Source organism: Panthera leo, chromosome C2 (genome assembly GCF_018350215.1).
Source record: "Panthera leo isolate Ple1 chromosome C2, P.leo_Ple1_pat1.1, whole genome shotgun sequence".
Taxonomy (NCBI): domain Eukaryota; kingdom Metazoa; phylum Chordata; class Mammalia; order Carnivora; family Felidae; genus Panthera; species Panthera leo.
This window is the reverse complement of record NC_056687.1, coordinates 121534673-121558153: the sequence shown is the minus strand read 5'-3', so window position 1 is coordinate 121558153 and position 23481 is coordinate 121534673. Positions and strand designations below refer to the sequence as shown.

The following is a 23481-nucleotide window of genomic DNA, read 5'->3' as shown; positions in this document are numbered from 1 at the left end:
TTTTTACAGAGAAGGAGAGCACATGTGCATGGGGCAGAGGGACAGAGGGGGAGGGAGAAAGAGAGAGAATCTCAAGCACACTCCATGCTCAGTGTGGAGCCCAACATAGGTCTCAATCCCATGACCCTGGGATCACACCTAAGCCAAAATCGAGAATCAGATGCCCAACCCACTGAGCCACCCAGGTGCCGGGTTTGTATAAATTTTAGTCGTGGTTTGGATAAGGGAAACCACGATTCCCTAAGGGACAAGTCATTAGTCACCAGCAGAGGAGGTGGGAGGAGAGGTGTGGTGCTAGGGAAGAAAGAGGAAGTCTTTCGAGGGCTATGGCACCAGGCTGTCAGGAGAGAGTCAGGGAGTAATAATAATAATGATAATACCAGCTAATTTTTATTGAGCGCTGTGTGCCAAGTACAGCACATGGATTATCTCATTTATTCTTCCGACAATAGATAGATATATACCGTTACATATGGACGTATGATATATGACAGATGTTTATCATTTCTATCCCTTGACTATAGATGAGCAAAGACTCAGGGGATTAATTGGCTTGTTCCAGGCATTCACCTCTCAGGGATAGAGCCTAGATGTGAATCTAGCTGGCTGAATCGGAGCCCACTTCTGATCCGTGATACTAGATTGCTGGGGGGTCTATAGTTTGCCATCCGTAAATAATTTCAAGCTGCTTGTGTGATGTGGGGTAGGTCCTGCAACCTCTCTGACCTATGAGGTGATCTCTTCCACTTCCCAAGTCTTTGATTCTGTGACTCTTCTTCTGGAGCCAGGTAGGGTCCTGTACTCAGAAGGCCAGTGGGTTGTGAAGTGAAAGAGATGATTCGTGCCTGACAAATGGGACCACAGCGACACAAAGGCCCCTTTAAAGAACTAGGGTCTTATTAGGGCCCTGGTGGTGACAGTGGACAAGTCTCCAGCAAAAGCTGAGGAGAAGGACTATCTCTGGAGGTTCTCCATGTTTCTGAAAAGCTTGGAGGAGCCTGAGTCAGGGTCTCCTAACACAGGACAGCAGAAAGCCAGTGCCCTCAGGACACCCTGCAGTGACTGAAGACCGACTTGGGAGTCTCCCAGCTTCCCGCACTGCACTAGACAGACCCAGCCCTGCTGCTGAGACGCCTCTAGACTCCAGCTCCTCCATTGGTGGGGAGAGAGAAGGAAGAAAGAGGGAATCCTCCTCTTGAGAAAACACCATATTTTAATTGTTGTTTAATATGTTAACACCATATTTTAATAGTTGAAATCCTGCTGCTGCCAAGACTCCTGGAGTTGTCAGTGTTGGGTGGTTGGGAATCACCACTGGTGAAATGGTAGGTTACGGAGGGACTGGAGTTCTTTCCTCCTATTTTCCCTGAGGCTGTGAACTCCACCAGGCAGGATGTCCTTCTTTCTCATACACAGCTACACCCCCACACCCACCACAGTAGCCGCCCACCGTAATTACTTATTGGATAAACTAGTAAATTTAAGAAGTTGTTTCTGTTAATACGACTCACCTCATTGGAAAGGTCAAGCCTTGACATTCCAAATTCCCTGAAGATATCCTTTTACCTCACTGATGCTCAGTTTCCTGACCTGATACCTGCACCCAGGGGCTGTGCTGGCATGATGCTTGTGCCTTCTCTCTGCAAACTCCAAGGACTGGGTGGCACAAGGTGAGGAGCAGCATGAGGCCAGGAAGGAGGGCCAAGAGGTTGAACTTTCCTGAACCTGCTCTGGACATACTTTTTTTTTTTTTTTTTTAATTTTTTAATGTTTATTTTTGAGAGAGAGAGAGAGCACAAGCAGGGGGGCACAGAGAGAGAGGGGGACACAGAATCCAAATCAGGCTCCAGGCTCTGAGCTGTCAGCACAGCGCCCGTCACAGGGCTTGAACCTACAAACCATGAAATCTTGACCTGAGCCGAAGTCGGATGCTTAACTGACGGAGCCACCCAGGCGCCCCTGCTCTGGACGTACTTTAAAAGGCTCCCTTCTTACACAGCCTCCTGCTGCTGGAGTCGTAGAGCCCTTCACTCCTGTCAGCTGGGCAATCTCTCCTGTCTTCAGGATCCAGAGCTTGCTCTCCATCTGCTCCTTTGGGTATTTCAAACCATGCTCTGCTCCCTTTGCCCACGAGTCAAACTCTGGGTCCCCCTTCCTCCACGTGCAGTCTGTTCCCATCAGTCACCCAGCCCACCCCCGTAGCCACCCCGGCTGTGGAAGCCCAAAGTGGGGGTCGGCAAAATCTGATCTGCCTTGGGGGGTCAGGGAGTGCCTTAAAATGAATAATCCAACAGGTGACATAGGTTTTAAAAGTCACTATTTGTTCCCATTTCTTTCTAGATTTGGAAATGAAGAAATTGAGAGTATTTTCTCAGGCCTGGAGAACAACCAAAGGCTTCAGGTCCTCAGTCTGCGCTACTGTGGTCTGGGGCCACAAAATGGGCCGCGGCTGGGCTCCATCATATGCCAGAGCTCCATTTGGTGAGATGCATCCCCTCCTCCCCTCCTGCTTCTGGCTCTGTTCTGTCTTGAGTTGTATAATCAGCTTGTTTATAGAGTCTACGAACCCATGAATTCCCCTGAGTTTTCATGATGTTTTTAGTCATCTTTTTCTACTGTCTAGTTATTTTTGTTTTCTTTTTCTTAACTGCAAGAGAAAGATCCTTTAGTTACATTTAAGAATCAAGGGTAACATGCTAAACGCATATCTTTGGCCCGATGACATGGTCATTAGGTCTATTTTTGACGATGTGGTCTGCTATCTATTATGATTATTTATTATTTTGTAACCAGGTCTATTATGAGGTAAGACCTCAAATCCAAATTTGAGGAAGTGAAAATAATATCAGGTGAACAGTGTATTTCACCTCTTCCCCAGTGAGCTGCACCTGGATGGCAATTACTTACAGTGTTCTGGAGCCCTGGCTCTCCTCAGACCCATAGCAGAGTACGCAGAGATGCAGGGAAAAGACCAGCCAGACACCAGGAACTCCCCTCAGCAGCTGCAGGGTAAGTGCTGGGGAACTTCGCTCAACACTCTTTGGGACCACCTAAAGAAGGAAACTGCTTTGTGATTAAAGTGACCTTTCCTTGGGTGCCTGGGATGGCTCAGTCGGTTAAGTGTCCACCTTTGGCTCAGGGCATGATCTCATGGTTCGTGAGTTCAAGCCCCATGTCAGGCTCTGCGCTGACAGCTCAGAGCCTGGAGCCTGCTTCGGATTCTGTCTCCCTCTCTCTCTCTGCCCCTCCCCGATTGTTCGCGCGCTCTCTCTCAAAAATAAACATTTTTTAAAAAGGGACCTTCCAGTGGTCAGTGGAAATTCTTCTTCCTGAGTATGCATGAGAGTAGAATAACAGACCCCCAACAATGTCTTTGTCCTCAGAACCTGTGTTGGTGTTAACCTCACATGGCAAAAGGGACTGTGCAGATATGATAAAGTTGAGGACCTTGAGATGGGGGCTTATACTGGATCATATGGGTGGGTCCAGTGTAATCAGGGGATCTTTGCAAGAGGGTGGCAGGAGGGTCAGAGCCAGAGAGGAGGAGATTGACCATGGAAGGAAAGGTTGGAGTGATATGAGGAAAGGGCCAGCAGCCAGGAAATGTAGGTGGCCTCTAGGATCTGGAAGGAGCAGGGCAATAGATTCTTCCCCAAAGCCACCAAAAGTCATGCAGTCCCCCAAAACCTTGACTGTGAGACCCATTTTGGACTTCTGACCTCCAGAACTGTAAGGTAATACACTCCTATTGTTAGAAGCCACTAAGTTTATGGTCGTTCATTATAGCAGCGATGGGTACTTGTACAGCATGTTAATCAGAACTCTTTCAGTTAAAAGGGAAAGCAACCCAAACGGAATTAAAGGTAAATAGGGGTTTATTGGCTCACATAACTAGACGTTCATAGCTACCTTCAGAGATAGCCGAGTTCAGGGGCTCAGACCATGTCATCAGGAGACCCGGAGTTTGCTGCTCTCGACTCTACTTCCCTTCCGAGGGTTGGCCTTCTCCCCCGGTCCAGCCAGCCTTCCTCTGCATCTGGCTTGTTGACATGTCTACCAGCTGTCCCAGGGCTATAGCATCATGACTTATAATCAACCAGAAAGTGTGAGCCTCTGTCTTCCAGTGACCGTGGGTCAGATCCCACAGGAGGACTCACAATGGCCACATACATACCTCCTGGACCAGTCCCTACAGCCCAGGTCATGATAAACCGTAACTGGCCGGGACTGACCATACACCCCGTTGGGGAAGGGGTGGAGCACAGGAACGGGCAGCAAAACAAGAATCACACCATTCACAGAGGGGGTGGGGGAGTGGGAAGTGACAGTCCCCCAAAGAAGTAAACAGATAAGGACAGATGCCGGACAGACAGGAACAACAGCCGCTTACTCCCTTAATAGATCCCTAATATGCATATTTATGACATGTTTTAAAGCTGACTACCTTTGGGGCGCCTGGGTGGCTTGGTCGGTTGAGCGTCCAACTTCAGCTCAGGTCATGATCTCATGGTCCGTGGGTTCGAGCCCCGCGTCGGGCTCTGTGCTGACAGCTCAGAGCCTGGAGCCTGTTTCAGATTCTGTGTCTCCCTCTCTTTCTGCCCCTCCCCTGTTCATGCTCTGTTTCTCTCTGTCTCAAAAATAAATAAACGTTAAAAAAAATTTTTTTTAAAAATAATAAAGCTGATTACCTTTAATCATTGGTAACAGAAACTCTACCAAGTGGCTAATAGCACAGCCTTAAAGTCAGGTCTGGGTTCAGATCCTACCCCAGCTGTGCATTAGTTTGGGCAAATTATCAATTGATCTAACTTTAGCTTTTTCAGCTACAAAATAAACATAATGATAACCACCTCATAGTGTTTAACGAGGAATAAGTGGTATAATGTAAGACAGTTAATTTGACATGATGCCTTGCACATAGTAAGTACTTAAGGGATATTAATTATCATCATTACCATCCTCATTATTATAGCAACAACAACCTTTTCCCAGGAGAGTAAACTTGAGGCATGTTGGTGAACATAGTCACTTTACTTGCCTGAAAAAATGAAGATGAAGAGCTCAAGGCCAATGTCCGGCATGGGGACAATAGTTAATAACACTGTATTATATATTTGAAAGTTGTGAAGAGAGTAGATCTTTTTTTTTATTAAAAAATTTTTTTTAATGTTTTATTTATTCTTGAGAGAAGGAGAGGCAGAGCATGAATGAGGGAGGGGCACAGCAAGAGAAGGAGACACAGAATCCGAAGCAGACTCCAGGCCAGGCTGTCAGCACAGAGCCCGATGTGGGGCTCGAACTCATGAGCTGTGATATCATGACCTGAGCCAAAGTCAGACGCTCAACCGACTGAGCCACTCAGGCGCCCCGTGAAGAGAGTAGATCTTAAGTTCTCATCATAAGAAACAAAATTTGTGACTCTGTGTGGTGATGGACAACTACCTTACTGTGGTGAATGTTTTGCGACGTATACAAATATCGGGTCATTATGTTGTACACCTGAAACTAATATAATGTTAGATGTTAATTTTATCTCAGTAAAAAAAAGTATTCACTGACTTGTGCTATTTAAAAAAAAAAAAAAAAAGGAACTGGGCACCTGGGTGGCTCAGTTAGTTAAGCATCCGATCCTTGGCTTTGGCTCAGGTCATGATCTCACAGTTTGTGAGAGTGAGCCCGCATCGGGCTCTGCGCTGACGGTGCAGAGCCTGCTTGGGATTCTATCTGCCTCTCCTGAACTCTCTCTCAAAATAAATAAACAAACTTTAAAAAAAAATAGGGGCGCCTGAGTGGTTCAATCGGTTAAGCGTCCAACTTTAGCTCAGGTCATGATCTCACGGTTCGTGAGTTCAAGGCCTGCGTCGGGCTCTGTGCTGACAGCTCAGAGCCTGGAGCCTGCTTTAGATACTGTGTCTCCCTCTGTCTGCCCCTCTGCTGCTTGCACACTCTCTCTCGCATTGTCTTAAAAATAAATAAACATTAAAAAAAATTTTTTTGATAAAAAATAAAAATAAAGAGAGCTGAAGTCAAGGCCACTTTGTGGAAGTGAGTGCAAAGAACTTGTAACTGTGGGAGATTTGTAAATACAATAGTTATCCTCCATTTAGGAACTTTCATGATATCAGAATTATATAGGTTATTTGTTGAATTTGATAATTCAGTCAACCCAATAAATATATAGAAGAGACCTGGAAAACAGTGTTTGTTATCCAAGTATTACTTTCCCTCTGCGATTTTTACCACCAATCCTGTAAAAGGCCACAGTCCTATTTATGAAGTCTTCTATTATAACTTCAGGCCTAGATAACCAAGTGAATCTGTGCTTTTTAAGAAAAATAATTGGAAATATTGGGATTGGGATTGGCATGTGGCAGGCAGGGACAGGTATGAGGTGTGGGATTGGAAAGGCAAAAAAAAAAATTACAAGAATGTGGAGAGGGGAAAATGTGGAGATTTCCTTTTATGGTTGTTCTAAGTGGTTTCTGATCAAAGGGGCATTGAGGCTTGATTTTAAAGGTTCTGGATTTCGTTTCCCAGAGACCAAACAAGCCAGGGTCAGAGCTGACCTGAGAGAGTGCCTGCCCTGTCATTCTTCACAGCAACCTGGGACAGGGTGGAAACTGCTCCAGCTGGGCCAGGCCTGCAGTCAGCGGTCAGCACGCAGAACCTCTTTGAAGTTCCTTTCATTATTCATTCACTTGAACCTTGATTTTTAGGCAGGTCAACTGGTACCTTTTAGCTATTCTGCATTCTTTGGGTAACTGTATTAGACTCCCCTGAACTGGCTGCTGTAACAAAATAGCACAGGCTGCGTGGCTTAAACAAATTTTTTTGTTTAATTTGCACAATTCTGGAAGCTCGGAGTCCCAGATCAAAGTGCTAGCTGATTCTGATCCTGGTAAGAGCTCCTTTCCTGGCTTGCCGAAGGCCACCCTCTTGCTGGGTCTTCACACGGCTGTCCTTAGGTGTGTGCAAGCAGACAGAGGGAGAGACAGAGCTCTCTGGTGTTCCTCTAGTGAAAACACTAATGCTGTCTGATCAGAGTCCCACCCGTGTGACCTCACTTAACCTTAATTACTTCCTTAGAGGCCCCATCTCTAAATACAGCCACACTGGGGGATCAACATATGAATATTTGGGGAACACAAATATTCAGTCCATAGCAGTAACATATGCACCAGCACAGAGTAAAAGTACCTTCTATTTGAAAGCTGGATCGTTAGACCTTTGCTCAGACAAATTTGGTTTTCCCATCTTGATTTCACTTCTTTGCCAGCAGGATAGTCATAAATGAAAAAAGAGGCATAGGAGGCAAAAAAAAAAAAAAAAAAAAAAAAAAAAAAAAATTAAAGAATATTACCAGCCCTCTCCTGGCCACAGATGGGTATTGAAACCAAGCCCTGCCACACCAAAAACCTGAGTCTTGAGCAGAGGAACCTGGCACACCACCCCCCACAACAATCTGTGTGTTAGCACATCCTGCCAGATCCCTGGGACTGCCCTGGTCCCTGTCCTTTACAGCTCTTGTCTGGAAACAAGGGTGCTATAGACTGATGTTATGTGCCCCCCACATTCATATGTTGAAGTCCTAATCCTTGAGGTGATGGTTTAGGAGGTGGGGCCTTTAGAAGGTGATTAGACCATGAGGTTGAAACCCTCATGAATGGGATTAGCGCCCTTATAAAGAGAGCCCACGGGCGTCTGGGTGGCTCAGTCGGTTGAGCATCCGACTCTTGATTTAAGCTCAGGTCATTATCCCAGGGTCTTGGGATCAAACTCCACATCAGGCTTTGTGCTAAGCGTGGAGCCTGCTTAAGATTCTCTCTCTCTTTCCCTCCCTCTGCCCCTCTCCCCAACTTGTGCTTTCTCTCTCTCTAAAAAATAAAAAAAAAAAGAATAAAAATTAAAAATTACAAAAAAAAAAAAAAAAAAAAAAAGAGTGCAGAGAGCTCCCTTGCCTCTTCTGCCCTGTGAAGTTACAACGAGAAGACAGCCATCTATGAACCAGGAAGCCGGCTCTCGCCAGACACCAAATCTGTCAGTGCCTGGATCTTGGACTTCCCAGCCTCTGGAGGTGTGAGGAATAAATGTTTGTTGTTTATAAGTCACCCAGTCCACAGTATTTTGTTATAGTAGACCAAATGCACTAAGACAGAGAGAGGGTACATGAAAACCGCAGTAGGTGTGTTTGGGAGGTGTGGATTGTTTGAAAGAAATGTCCAGATTCTGAACTTTCATAAGGATCCAGTACTTGTGGTTAATATACTTTGTCACAATCTTTCTACTTTGCGAGAGAAAGGCATGCTTCTCTCACATCCAGTATCTTAGCAGACATTATTTTCCCTAGGGTATGTACCAAAAGCAGAGACAATTCAAAATATTAGTGGAAGTGTTGAGAAAGTGAATGACTGTAGTCAGTGACATGCCAGTTTTTAGATACCACGTGGCTTCCGATTTTTGGTTTTAACAAAATTGAAGGAGGATTTAATCAAGCTATCAATTGACAGATCATCACAAATATTTTTTATTTTGATCAACCGCTGTGTGATATTTAGCCTATCATACAGGGGTTCAAAGAACTGAATAATACTGCTGTGATAAAACTCCTTCTAGGATTACCCAATTAAATTTGAATTTTAGATGGAAAACATATAATTTTTAGTAAGTATATCCCATGCAATGTTTGGGATATACTTAACTAGAATAATTATTCATTGTTTACCTGAAATTTAAAATTCAATTGTGGGGGGGGGGGGGGCGGGGGTGCCTGGGTGGCTCAGTTGGTTAAGCATCCAGCTCTTGATTTCAGCTCAGATCACGATCTTGCAGTTTGTGAGATCGAGCCCTGTGTTGGGTTCTGTGCTGATTGCATGGAGCCTGCTTGATATTCTCTCTCCCTCTCTCTCTCTGTCCCTCCCCTGCTAGTGCTTTGTCTCTGTCTTGCTCTCTCAAAATAAATAAATAAACATGAAAAAGATTATAAATAAATAACAATTCAACTGAGTATCCTATATGTTTGGGGGACAAAAGGGGTTAAATCTGGCAACCCTATTTTATCCCCATCTATGTGAACAAGATTTCTCAGTATCAGAACTATAACAATGAAAAATAGAAATAGTACTGATGCTGAAGTCTGCCTCATGTTAGCAGTAATATTCTTTAATGAATACATGAATTAATTATAAAGGCAAGTAAAACAGCATCCATCTCATAAGAGAGGCATTCAATAAAATTTTATTTCTGTATTAGGATTTATCAAAATGTATAAAATGTATATATTATACTAATCAGTTTTATACTTCTAAAATTGATTAATAACTGCAGAATACATTTTTAATACCTTAGAGTTTTATAATCCCAAGATATTTAAAAATTTTAAATACCCGTAAATGTAGTATTTTTATTACAGAGAAGTATAACAGGATGAAATCGAAAAGACTTGCAAATACAAAATTCAGCAGAGTAAGTAGAATGAAAATACGAGTGAAAACATAAGAGGAGCACCTGTATGGCTCAGTCAGTTGAGCATCCAACTTCAGCTCACGTCCTGCCTGATCTTGTGGTTTGTGAGTTAGAGCCCTGCATCGGGCTCACTGCTGTCAGCACAAAGCCTGCTTCAGATCTTCTGTCCTCTTCTCTCTCTGACCCTCCCCTGCTCATGTTCTCTCTCTCAAAAATGAATAAAAACATTAAAAAAAAAATTTTTTTAACACAATAGTAAAAGGGAATGATGTAAAATTTTCAACCACTGAAGAAGAATCTGCTCACATTTTGGGTTGTTTGGGATTTCTTTTTTTTTTTTTTTTTTTTTTTTTTTAATTTTTTTTTCAACGTTTTTTATTTATTTTTGGGCCAGAGAGAGACAGAGCATGAACGGGGGAGGGGCAGAGAGAGAGGGAGACACAGAATCAGAAACAGGCTCCAGGCTCCGAGCCATCAGCCCAGAGCCTGACGCGGGGCTCGAACTCACAGACCGCGAGATCGTGACCTGGCTGAAGTCGGACGCTTAACCGACTGCGCCACCCAGGCGCCCCTGTTTGGGATTTCTTAATGGATGATGATAGATACCAAATTGCTGGGAATTTTTTTTTTTTTTAATTTTTTTTTTTTTCAACGTTTTTTATTTATTTTTGGGATAGAGAGAGACAGAGCATGAACGGGGGAGGGGCAGAGAGAGAGGGAGACACAGAATCGGAAACAGGCTCCAGGCTCCGAGCCATCAGCCCAGAGCCTGACGCAGGGCTCGAACTCACAGACCGCGAGATCGTGACCTGGCTGAAGTCGGACACTTAACCGACTGCGCCACCCAGGTGCCCCCCAAATTGCTGGGAATTTAGATTCTACTGGATACACTTAAGAGAGTGGTGTAACAGATTTTATTTTTAAAGGCCAGTATTTGCTATATCCTAGAAATCTCATGCCTTGATATTTTAAAACTTATGATGAGTGAGTTTAGACAACCAACCTAAAACTGTAAAGATAGTACATCGCCTTTCAATATTCCTGTGGGATGTGAGGGGAGCAAATTTTGAGGCCACTGTGTTTTAAGGCCCAAATGCTTGGTTTTCTCTCTTGTTCTGTGAGCTGCTCCCAGGCCTCCCAGTCACTGCTTCTGCCCACCAGGGTCAGGCACAATGGCTTTCCATCGCTGACAGAGAGGCAGGAACACCTCATGAGCCAATGACAAGTTCTTCTTAATTGTTATAATGTGTAAAATGCAATCTTAATAATGATGTTGCTTCCTTCATCATGTGTGTGTTCGCATGTGTGCATTTCTGTCTCTCCTAACATACACCAAGTACTCTTCCTGGTGCTTGGGATACATAGGGTAGAAAACAAAGGTCCTTGCCCCCGAGGAGGGGGCTGGGAATGCAGTGTGCGTGTGCGTGTGCGTGTGTGTGCATGGGTGTGCACATGCGCTGTGTATGTATGGGGTGGGGAAGTCAGATAGTCTTTAAAAGGCATAATAAATATACACATGCTCTAGTTTGTTAGAAGGTGGTCATTGCTATGGAAAAAAGAAAATGTCAAAGGGAGCCTGGCTGCTCAGTTCGAAGAGCATGTGACTGTTAATCTCAGGGTCATGAATTCATGTCCCATGTTGAGTGTAGAGATTACTTAAAAATTAAAAAATAAGTAAACTTTAAAAAAGTGTCGAGCAAGGTTAGCAAGTTTGGGAGTCTGGGAAAGGACGATGGTTGGGGTGTGATTTTAAATAGATGGTTGAATGTAGTCCTCCTTGAAAAGACAGCATTTGTGTACAGACCAGGAGGTGAGGGCGTGAGCCTGCCAGTGGGGAGAGCGTGCCAGGCAGAGGGAACAGCCTGTGCCAAGTCTCCAAGAGGCCTGTGCACAGGGAGCAGAAGGGTACCTAGGTGATGACAGGGACAAGGGATCACGGGCCTTGTTAGTGACAAGGGAGCAGAGGAGTTAGGACTTACTTAGGACTTAGGTTTGAGAAAGACCTCTCAATCTGTATAGCAAATGGACCGGGTGGGGAGGCCTGTTGGAAATTTGTCCTCATCCAGGGAGCAGTGAGGGTGGGAAGTGAGAGGGGTCTACCCAAGTGAGACAAGGGCAGTGGCAGAGGAGATCATGTTCCACATCTCTCCCATTTCCTGATGCTTGGGATGTGGGGTGCAAGAGAAAGGAAAGGAAGGGACTAGAATGACTCTAGAGTGATAATATACTAATATTTTTTTTCTTTTTTTTTTTTTAATTTTTTTTTCAACGTTTATTATTTTTATTTTGGGGACAGAGAGAGACAGAGCATGAACGGGGGAGGGACAGAGAGAGAGGGAGACACAGAATCGGAAACAGGCTCCAGGCTCTGAGCCATCAGCCCAGAGCCTGACGCGGGGCTCGAACTCACAGACCGCGAGATCGTGACCTGGCTGAAGTCGGACGCTTAACCGACTGCGCCACCCAGGCGCCCCTATACTAATATTTTTAAAAATACGCCAAAAATGTGCTCCTCTCTGCTACATTCTTACTAATCTCAGATGTTTGGAGCCACTTTTATGGAGGGCAGCTGTGGAACGTGGAGAATGTACAAGAGGCCTTTTAGGATGATACTTGGGGCCCTACTTGGTTGCATGCTCTCCTCAAGCCTTTGAGGAAAGAAACATGAGAAAGAAAGAACTGAACTGAAATGAGTGGGATTTGACAATAGGCCGGATAATCCTCTCACGAGAATATCTCTGCTCAAAGTGTACATAAAATGAAGGAAATAATAGCAAAGTGTGTACAGCCCCATTCATACAATTCTGAACAGGCTTTTTTCCCCATCCTTTTCTTTTCCATGCAGCCAAACAGAGGGCAAGTTCAACTTCGAACCGGATTACAAAGCCATCTGGTGCTGAAACAGGGAAAACTGCTTCAGGGAAGGAGAGGAGAAAAAAAGGTACTTGGTTCTCGCTTCAACTCTCCTTCCCTCTTCCTTCATCTGTAAATCGCTTCCTCCTTTCCTGGGCTGTGCAGTCCTGCTACTACAGTAATTACCCGAAACGGAAAAACTCACTTGGAGAGAAAGAAGACTCCGTGTCTTATGGTGTCACGGAAACCAAACACAGAACAGCTTGGCCTTGTCCACCAGAGGGATTTCTTCGGCACATTCAGCAAGCCAGCATCCATTAGGGGGTGTGGGCTCGTTTGGCAGTATCTCTGCAGTAAACAGCTAGCGGGACCTGGTTGATTCAGCTTGGAGACTTCTCTTCTACCCTCACAGAAACGGAGTCATTTAGAGGGAATTTTAAGAAATCACCAACTCCATAACCTCAGAGCAGGACTGAACAAAGTGAGAAGCTCTCCAAGCATTAAAGGTGCAAAGCTCAGCATTAGGGAACATGGGTTCTGTGCCCAGCGCTTGCCCTGGTGCCTGTATCTCAGCATCCTATTCTGCAAACCAAAGAATTTGCGCTCACAGCTTCCTAAATTCCACTCCAGCTTTAGCATTTTGAGGTTAATAAAGACACAGCACAAGGGGCACCTTGGTGGCTCAATTGGTTAAGCATCCAACTTCAGCTCAGGTCATGGTCTCTTGGTGGGTTCGAATCCCACATAGGGCTCTCTGCTGTCAGCACATGATCTGGTTCAGATCTTCTCTCCACCTCTCTCTGCCCCTCCCCTGCTCACACATACTCTCTCTCTCAAAAATAAATAGACATTAAAAAAAGTAAAGATAAGCACAAGATGATCACTAGAGGTGTCATGAGCGCAGTCTGTGGGAAACTCTTTGTGGAGGCTAACCTAAACTCATGTTGTTTTGTGTTAGTCCACTATATATATATTTTTTTCATACAATTAGTGTGCGGAAGGTGACAGGCCTTTGTGATGTAACTCGTTGCCCTGTGCCTTTTTCTTTCTCAATTTTAATCTGTTTTTGTGGTCTTTTTCCTATTTTTTAAATTATCCTTGTGTCTCCTCTGCGAAATCTCTCTTAATTAGGTAAATACAAATTCTTAGGATCTAAAAAGCCAAATGAAAGTGAAAAGTGAGAAAATTTATCAGACCTGTCTCTGTCATCTGGTATAAATACAGTCTTTCCACTGGGTAGTGCTAGTAGATTTTGGAAAACCTACTAAAAGAAAAAAAAAAAAAGAATAATAACAAGAGCCATTCTAGGTTATCACTTGTTTTAGACATTTATTTACCATTTGGGGATATTTTCAATCAAAAATCCTTTCGGAGGAGTTGATTTTTGGGCATTCCTTTTGGGATGAGGATGATCATTTGTCTCCAAGGCAGGTGGCCCTACAGAGGACAGTCCTTACACTGGGCCAGATGACATCTGAAGGCAGAGGACTGCTGGGTCACTAGTTCTAACTCTCCATATAGACCTAGCAGAAAGTGGTAATGAGGACAAGGACTGAATCTGTGTATCACGCTGTGCAGTTAACTTGACATTGCACCAAGACCCAAAGGTCAAAATCTGTATGGGAACTTCAAGACTTCTCAAGGCTGGAGAGAGGTTCTGACCACTTCTATTTGTTGGGACTTCCTGATTAAAAATAAAATTTTTTTTAAGCAAAGAAGGTTAAAAAATTTCATAATACTTAGTCTTTATGTTTAACAAGCTAACTCTTCTAATACATATAAAAACACAGAGAATGCATGCATAACCTCAATAGGCAATGACAGCAGAGTCTGAATGTAAGGCCTTCGTGAATGACACCTCCTGTGTGCCACCCCCCTGACCCAAGCCCCCCAACCTCCCACCCTAATGTAGGCCCTGGAAATGTGTGACCCTCAAGAAGGTAGATAGTTTGAGAGAAAGGTCAAAAAGAGAGCAATACAACTGTTCATCCTCCAGCTTTTAAATAATAGCTTTGTTGAGGCCCATGTCACAATAATACCTTTCAGCTGCTAAAACCTGGCACAAAAATGTCAGGCTTGCCTCTTTTGACCTTAAACAACAGAAATGTATTGTCTCACAGTTCTGGAGCCTGGAAGTTAAGATCAAGATGTCGGCAGGGCTGGTTCCTTCTAGAGGTTCTGAGGGGGAATCTGTTCCATGCCTGCCTCCTAGCTACTGGTGGTTTGTTGGCAATCTAGTGTTCCTTGGCTTATAGAAGCATCACCCCGACCTTGGCCTTCATGTTCCCCACACATTCTCCCTGTGTGCATCTGTGTCCAAGATTTCCTTTTTATAAGGACATCAGTCATACCGGATTAGGGGCCAACTCTACTCCAGTCTGACCTCATCTTAACTAATTACATCTGCCACGACCTTACATCCAAAAAAGATCACATTCTGAGGAGCTGGGACTTAGGACTTCAACATAGGAATTTGGGGAGGGAACACAATTCAGTTCAAAGCAGGGGGGGCTCAGAATGTAGTTTATAAACAGGATACACAACTAGGAAAACAAATAGCCACACAAGGCAGCATCTTCCAGGGGCCAAACATGGACACTGGGTTTAGAGAACCCAGTGAACCTAGAGAACCCAGGGATGGACACTGGGTTCAGAGAAGGGCATTGTTCCCCAGGGGTGAAACTGAGGAGGAGTTAGAAGTTGACATGTGGAAAGAAAGGACTTACAGGAAGAAGGATTTGAGAGAGGAGAGAGGCTTAACGGTGCAAGCCCGCAAGCCTACAAGTTTAGCTGGAACAAGAGGATGTGGGTGGGTGGACCTGTCAAAAACGCTAGGTCACATTAAGGAAGACTTTGCATGTCAGGCCCAGAGTTGGGACTTGATCCAGTAGACAGTGGGAGCCATTAAAGTCTTTTGGCTCTCAAGGGATTCTGTGCCTCAAATGAATAGAAAAAAAAAAATCCTGTGTTTAATACATATTTATTTTATAGCTTCTTGTCAGAGCAGACCGTTTTCCAGAGTTCACAAAGCAAGTGAAAAAATAGCTTCCCACATTGGATAATTACTTTCAGTCGTAAGGTATTTGGTTGGGGGTGAGTTTTGTCTTTGGTAGAAGAGTTCTACCTGCATCAAAATAAAGGGTCAGATGGAGCTGATTTATATTAACCTCTCAAGGGTGGAGTCCAGATGGTTTCCATTTGGTCCCAATTGGAAACAGCCAAACTATTTGTATGCTTGCCCCTTTGTGGACAGGAGGCTTTGGCCTGTTGCTTGGAAAGTTGAACTCACAATACTGTATGAATCAAAACCTCCATTCAGAAGCCTGACACCCTTTATTATTCCTCCTGAAACGTGTAATTACAAGAACCTGACGATTTTACATTTAGCAGCCAGTTGTAGGTTGATAATAGAGGAAAAGTATTCCATTTCTGTGCCTGCAGAATTTAGACATCTGTTCATCTAAGCCAGTCCTGCCTCAAAGCAGCACTGAATAAGAAGATTCATTAGATCAGTGGTTCTCAAGCTCAAGCAGCATCAGAGGCCCCCAGTAGGCTCATTAAAACACAGATTGTGGGGCCCTGCCCCACAAAGCACCGAATCTGTAGGCAGAGGTAAGGCTGGAGAGCTTACATTTCTATCAAGTTCCCAAGTGTTGCTGATGCTGTTAGCCCACTTTGAGATCCACTGCTTTAGAATTAAAAGAAAATCAGATCACCTACTCTTGATTTATTTTGCTCAGTGAAGAAAATCAGGAGGCAGAGTGAGACCCCTAGATGGCTCTTCTCTGCCTCGGAGACCACAGAACAAACAGGGCCCAGGCTTGTTTCTGCTCCAGCTTCTCTGTCTCTTCCAGACCCAGTCTGGCCTATGTCTGAGCCCCCTGGCTCTGTACCAGGGGTCTGTGGGAATTGGGAACCCTGGGTCTGAAGGGTGATTAACACTCAAGTGAGTGATACCTGTTCTGGCCTATGCCTAATCACAAGCCTGTCAGGTCCATAAAGAGCCAGAATATGGCAAAAGATGGGAGGTCACCGAATGGTCATCAGGAATAGTCTTCTGCAGATAAGATAGCGTCCCTGAGCCCCATTCAGCAGGTCCTGCCATGTCACCTCAAGGCCCCAAAAGTTGCTAAAAGACTCAGCAAGGACTCAGGCGTGCCCTGTCACCTGGGCCTGCTCTGTTTCCTAGCCCAAACTCCACACTGTAGTTTCTAGGTGTCTTAATTGTCAAGGATTTAGGACTAGGAGGGCCAGTACACGACTTAGACATGTACTGAGAGCAAAATCCAACCATAAAATGGTCAGTCTACAAGCTTGAGATTGATCAGACCTTTGCTACAGTACCAATGCCACCCAAGTGCCAAATTCACATCCCCAAAGAAAGCATTGTTTATAACATAGCCGTGGTCCATAGGAATACTTTGGCATTAAGGAATGCAAGCATCAAGTTTAAAAGACAAGATGTAATCTTCAAAACAGTTTTATTGGTTCCAGATCCAGAAGTTACTGATTAATATCCTGAAATTATTTTACTTGGGATTTTATCCTGGAGTGATAGTCAAACAATGGAAACCTTTGTGGACATGTTCCAAGGTCCAAGGTATGAATCACCCAACACTAATTACACTTTGCCTCCTTAAGTCCTGCAGTCAGTGTTCTGGTTTATAAATCTCTGGTAATTACATAGGAAATCACACATATTCCTTGTTGATGGAAGGAAACTATTTTGAGCAAGTTTTGTTTGTTTTTTTTTTTAATCAGCCTTATTAAGAAGAAGGTCCTGCTCAGACCTGGCATCTTTAGATGAACATTTGAGTAGTTCTTAAGCCAAATAGAATGTGTGATGTCCAAGAGAATATGCAATGCGCAGCTGTCCTGGTGATCCCAGGAGACACCAGAGAGTGAGGGGAAAAAATGAGGAACCTCTCTGGGGGAACTTCTGGTTCCATGAAAATTTTTTACACTTGACCTTTGAGTACTGGCCCACATAGGAAATAGAGTTCTTTCCAGAAAGACTGAAAAGAGGTTTATCAACTGGGAAAGAGAGGGCATTCTAGGCAAAGGAAACCACATGAGAAAAGGCTCAGGGGGTGAAAGTGCACAGAGTGTTCAGTGTATGGGAAGTGTGATGTTCACTGCATAGTGGTCATTGAGAGAGTGGCTGGAGGTGTAGCTGAAAAGGCCAGAGGACCCACGTGGCCAAAAAGCCATGAATGCAGTTGAGTTGGGGTTTCTGCTGTGTGCAAAGTTAGAGCCATGATTCCTCTGAAGCAAGGCAGTGACATGATGAGAATTGGATTTTTGAAAAGAACCTTGGGCAGCATTGCAGCATGTGTTTTGGAAAAAGGGACGTCTGGGTGAAGGGACACAGACCAGTTTGGAGGCTGTCACGATAGTTCAGACATGAGGAGCAAAAGTGCAGAGTGCAGTGATAGAAAGATGGTCCAGGTATATTTAGGAGGGAAATCTGAAAGGACCAGATAGCCAGTTCAATGAGGGTGAAAGATTCTGCAGTCAGGGACGGTTGGGGGATCTTGGCAATTAACCACAGAGAAAATGGGATGAAGCACAAGGTTGGGTGAGTCCAGACGGATCTGTGGAGAGGCTTCCAGAGGAGGTGTGCAATTATAAGAAGTATGTATCTGATCCTCAGGGAGGCGGTGGCAGAAGGGGAGATACCTTCCACAAGGAGGTTTTCCAGCAGGGCCGCTCTCATTCCAGTGTTTCACTGACTTACAGTTTCCAGAAATGAAACTGAGAATACAGGCAGTAACATTTGTTGTGTACTAAGTACCTCTACAACCATTACTTCACCATGCTTCCCAGTCGATCCTCCCAGTGCATCTAGGAAATGAGTATTATCTCTGTTAGAGCAGCGAGGAAACTTAGGTTCAGAGAAGGTAAGTGGCTTTCTGGGGAGTCCCACAGAGTTTCTTAGAGAGAGGTTTTAAACCCAGGGATTCTTTCTCTACACCCTCCTGCCTCTTAGTCACAATTGGCATTGCCGTGCCACCACTAAGTTCTCGGAGACAGAGGAGTGTAAATTAAAATAGTCATTGTCTGTGAACTTGTTTTTGTTTTAAAGAAATGTTAAGATTAGGGGAAAATAGGTTGGGATGAATACAGCTGGGGTGGATCAAGTATTACCAGGGGCTGAGTATGTGCTCACCTTTCTTTACTCTGAGGAATTTGTTTACTATTCAGAGAAAAGTATTTGGTTCTGCTTGAATTTTGGATAAAGGCCCAAAGGAGGAAATCCCTGTGCTAAGCAACATCAGCCTTCCTACCCTCTGACAGGGCACTGTGACTCCCTAAATTCTGCAGAATGGTTTGGACCAGCACTTTCCAAATTGGTTATTTTTCATGGGCAGAGATGACATTGCGACCTTGCTTTCCACCAGTTGGAGAGGAATTTGGATTGCTTTTCCCTTGGGGATGCAAGCTGTACCAGGCCAGTCACAGACCCGGAAGCCCCCTTCCTCTCCAATTGCGTACATTTGTGCCGTGCTGGCTAAGTCGGTGGGGTGGCAGGGGTAGACTCGCAAAAACTGTTTCTTTCCTTGTAGTGCTCTAGTGCTCAGCAACTGCACAGGAATTTGGCCTTTGGCCTTAGCTCCACTGGCCTCATGTTTCATCACCACTGCTTTCTGGCAAGAAGGGGACAATAAGAAACGAGTGCCACATGTGATCAGTATCCACATCATTAATTATTCTGAGCAGTAAACTTAACTTTTCAAAGGCACTATATTTGTGAAGAGATTTTATAAATAGAAAAGTCATATCCTATTCGTGTTCATAAATGGTCTCAAGGCATTATTAGCTCCCTTGTACTTGGAAAAACAATAAACAGTGAGATAAAAGTTTCCACAGTATGATTACACTCTATATTATTCATTGATTCATTCATTTGTTCAATGGTTATTAAACACCCACAGTGTGTCAGATACTGTCCTAATATATTAGCACTGTTAAATTATTTATAACAGCTGTCATTTGCCATCATTCCTATGCCCTGGATGTAAGAACAAATACATTTGGACAAGTTAGGCTTACCCCCAATGAAACTAAATGATGGGCTAGTTTTCATCCCTCCAACTGTGTTTTGAAGGAAAATAACAAAAAGTCCAGCTATATCACCTTTCCCTAAAAGGAAAATAACAAAAAGTCCAGCTATATCACCTTGCCCTAAAAAGTCATTCTCTTTCATGAATTGAAAACTTATACTTGGTTATCATTGACTCTTCTCTCTTCCTTGTTCTTCCTACACACTAGATAGCGATCACTTCATGTCAGCTTCAGACGGCAGGGAGTTTGTCTCTTCTGTTCCCTGTTGGATTCCCAGCACCTAGGACAGTGCCTGACATCTGGTAGAGCTCAAAAATATCTGTTGAAGGGGCGCCTGGGATGGGCATCTGACTTCAGCTCAGGTCATGATCTCACAGTCCTTGAGTTTGATCCCCACGTCGGGCTCTGTGCTGACAGTACAGAGCCTGCTTGGGATATTCTCTCTCTCTCTCTCTCTCTCTCTCTCTCTCTCTCTCTCTCTCTTTCTCTCTCTCTCTCTCTCTCTCTCTCTCTCTCTCCCCCCCCCTCTCTACCCTTCCCCCCTTGCTCTCTTTCTCTATCTTTATCTCTCTCAAAATAAATAAATAAAATTTTAAACAAAGAACATACTCTTTTAAAAAAATGTGTTGAATGTTGAATGAATTCAAGTACAGAAGAGTCCTGTCTAGCCCTTGGGATTAGGTTCTCAAGTCAGCATATTAGGCAAAATCAGTGTATAGCTAAATGATTCTTTACAATCCTTTAAACTGTACCCCAGTGTTTATAGCAGCACTTTGAACAATAGCCAAATTATGGAAAGAGCCTAAATGTCCATCAACTGATGAATGGATAAGGAAATTGTGGTTTATATACACAATGGAATACTACGTGGCAATGAGAAAGAATGAAATATGGCCTTTTGTAGCAGCGTGGATGGAACTGGAGAGTGTTGTGCTAAGTGAAGTCATACAGAGAAAGATACCATATGTTTTCACTCTTATGTGGATCCTGAGAAACTTAACAGAAGACTATGGGGGAGGGGAAGGAAAAAAAAATTATAGAGGGAGAGAGCCAAACTATAAGAGATTCTTAAAAACTGCGAATAACTGAGGGTTGATGGGGGGGTGGGAGGGAGGGGAAGGTGGGTGAGGGGTATTGAGGAGGGAACCTGTTGGGATGAGCACTGGGTGTTGTATAGAAACCAATTTGACAATAAATTTCATGTTAAAAAATAAACTGCCCACACAATAAATGTATAGAGGTGTATTATTTCCAAGTCCCGTGCAGTTTCTTGCCAACTTTGGAACAGGTCATTGTTTGTTAGCTAAGCCCCAGATGAAGTAGTTGGCTAGTGTTTAGGGGGTTATATTGTACACAAAGCATATAATTTCGAACACTTGGAGGCAATCTGGCTTTGGGACCAGAGACTCAGATTTCTCATCTCACACTTACTGAGTGAATTAGCTGGCATGTCCATGGCTATTTATTCTTCTCCATCCTCTTCCTGTCTTTCTCTTTGCCAAACTCCTAAACTTGAATGGGTATAAATTAAATGTATACATGATGCCATTCCATAGCACTGAGTGACACTGAACTTCATAAAAGCTGAATGGACCAATGGGGGTAAATTAGATTCCAGGACCACTGACCTCAGTCATGAAGTCTACAAAGGCAAGATGGTTCTTTCTACTTCATATTTGTCCTCCTAGAGTTCAAAAAATGTGACAACTTTGCAGATTCTGAATCCCTGGGTAAGGACTATCACTTCCCTAGGATCAGTGAACAACTTGCTTATCTTCTACTAGGAAATTTCTAGAAACATTGATTTTCGTCTTTAGCCAAAGTAAAGGCAACAATTTAAATCTTAAGTGAGATTTCCTTTCATACAGAGCAATTTGGGGCTTGCTATTATAAAGAATAAAGGATGTACTGAGTACTTTTTTAAAGGATTTCTTAAATTACATCTATTTCCTTGACTATATTCCAAAATAAATCTACTCACACAAGTCAAATAAGTATAATCTTAAAAATAAAATCAACTTATCTGGTGGTAAGTGGGGGAGCTATTATCTAAAAATAACAAAATACTATTATTTTCTTATAGGAATCAAAAAAATTAAAGATTCGGCTGGTCCTTGGTTAGTGAAATTGTATTTGGCAGATAATGGCATAGATGGAAAAGGAAAAGAAGGAGAAAATGGCTTGTTGGAATTCACTCAAATTTTAACATGGTGAGTAGAAAATTAAGAGGTTTTATTTGTTCACCTTCTAAAACTCGGTGCTTTAGTTAAATTGTAGGGACAACAATGTAATTGCAGTTTATTAACAGTGCTAAGTGAGGGTTTTTAGCTCTGAGAGGAAAGCAGGGACCCACCTTGGTCTTGGTTTGTGATCTTAAGGAAAATCCTGAAATCATAAAAATGGCAGACAGTTGTATGTGAGCCCACATAGTGGTCCCAAAGACCTCACTAGAAGCCCCATTTTATGAAGTTGGCAACAGAGGAAAGGCAGGAGTTATGACCTCTAGATTTTTTTCCCCTAAAGTCAGCTATGTGACCTGAGGAAGAAAGGCAGACTACTCAAGTGTGAGCACTTTTTTGTTTTTGATTACAAAGTTGTCCCAAACTACTTAGGCAGAAAGAGCATTTCTCAAAAGCTCCTGGAAAACAGAATATTTTCTTGCCATGTTTATGCTGACCACCTTGGACATCTCTCTCTCCAGCTCTCCTGAATCCAAATACCCAGTGGGCCAAGCCACAAGTCAGCATTTGCAGCACAATAGGAAAGATTGCCCAGTAGAAGACTCCAGGTTATACCATGTCAGGATATTAGTACTTATAGCACCTTAGGGTAATCAAAGGCAACAGAACATGCCAAGGTTGGAAACTTGAGGTCTTGATTGATGGCTATTATTTTACCAGAAAAAGATTCTTTTTTTTTTTTTTTTTAATGTTTGTTTATTTTTGAGAGAGAGATAGAGCACAAAAGGGGAGGGGCAGAGAGAGAGGGAGACAGAATCTGAAGCAGGTTCCAGGCTCCGAGCTGTCAGCACAGAGCCCGACACAGGGCTCGAACTCACGAGATGTGAGATCATGTCCTGAGCCGAAGTTGGACTCCCAACTGACTGAGCCTCCCAGGCGCTCCTAGAGATTCTTTTTCTAATATGCTTTACTTCTTTATTTAGGAAAGTTAGGAATTTCCAACTTGGATAACTTTGCTGCTATTTTTATAATAATTATATTGATAAACTTCATTTTATTACCCTTTTAATATATTGTTAGATTTACTGTATTGCTGATGGTTTATCCTTTTGTATATTGCTAACATTTTGGTAAGAGTTTTCACATCAGTGTTCATGAGGACTATTGGTCTCTACTTTTCCTTTCGTGTAATGTTTTCCTCTGGTTTGGGATCAAGGTGATTTTGGCCTTACAGAATGAGTTAGGAAGTGTTCCCTCCTTTTCTATTTTATGAAAGAATGTGTAGAATCAGCATTATTTTATCTTTAAATATTTGATGAAATTCACCAGTGAAGACATCTGGACCTGGAGTTTTCTTTATGAGAAGATTTTAACTACAAATTCAATTTCTTTAGTAGATAGAAGGCTATTCTGGTTATTTGGGGAGGAAGGTGTTAAGCTTCGGTAGTTTATGTCTTTCAAGGAATTTGTTCATTTTGGCTAAGTTTTCAAATTTATTGCCTTAAAGTTATTCATAATATTTCCTTCTCATCCTTTTCCTATCTGGAGGATCTGCAGTGATGTATCCTCTTTTGTGCCTGACATTGATAATTTGTTTTCTTTTTCCCCCCCAATAAATGTGATTAGAATTTTATCTATTTTATTTACCTTTTCAAAGAACTCACTTTTGGTTTCCTCTAATGTTTTAGTTTTTTTCAATTTCATTGCATTATATTCTTATTTTTATTATTTCCTTTATTCTGTTTACCTTGGCTTTAATATGTGCTTTTCTTTCTAATTTATTAAAGTAGAAGCTTAAGTTACTGATTTTAAACTTTTTGGTTTTCTAATGTAAATGGTTATATTAATACCAAGGACTTTTTAATTGTATCCTGCAAATTTTGATACGTATTTTTATTGTCATTCAATTCAAACTATTTTC

General features: G+C 43.1%; 1 protein-coding gene across 2 annotated transcripts in view; it reads left to right on the top strand.

The window, feature by feature from the left end:
• LOC122198684 overlaps positions 1-23481 on the top strand; it is a 51894-nt gene that overhangs the window by 12941 nt on the left and 15472 nt on the right. For both annotated transcript variants that reach the window (XM_042903401.1, XM_042903400.1), the window contains exons 5-8: positions 2341-2481; positions 2879-3009; positions 12308-12403; positions 21464-21590. In XM_042903401.1, the coding sequence (XP_042759335.1) occupies positions 2341-2481; positions 2879-3009; positions 12308-12403; positions 21464-21590 (495 nt within the window). The remainder of the gene's footprint in view (positions 1-2340; positions 2482-2878; positions 3010-12307; positions 12404-21463; positions 21591-23481) is intronic.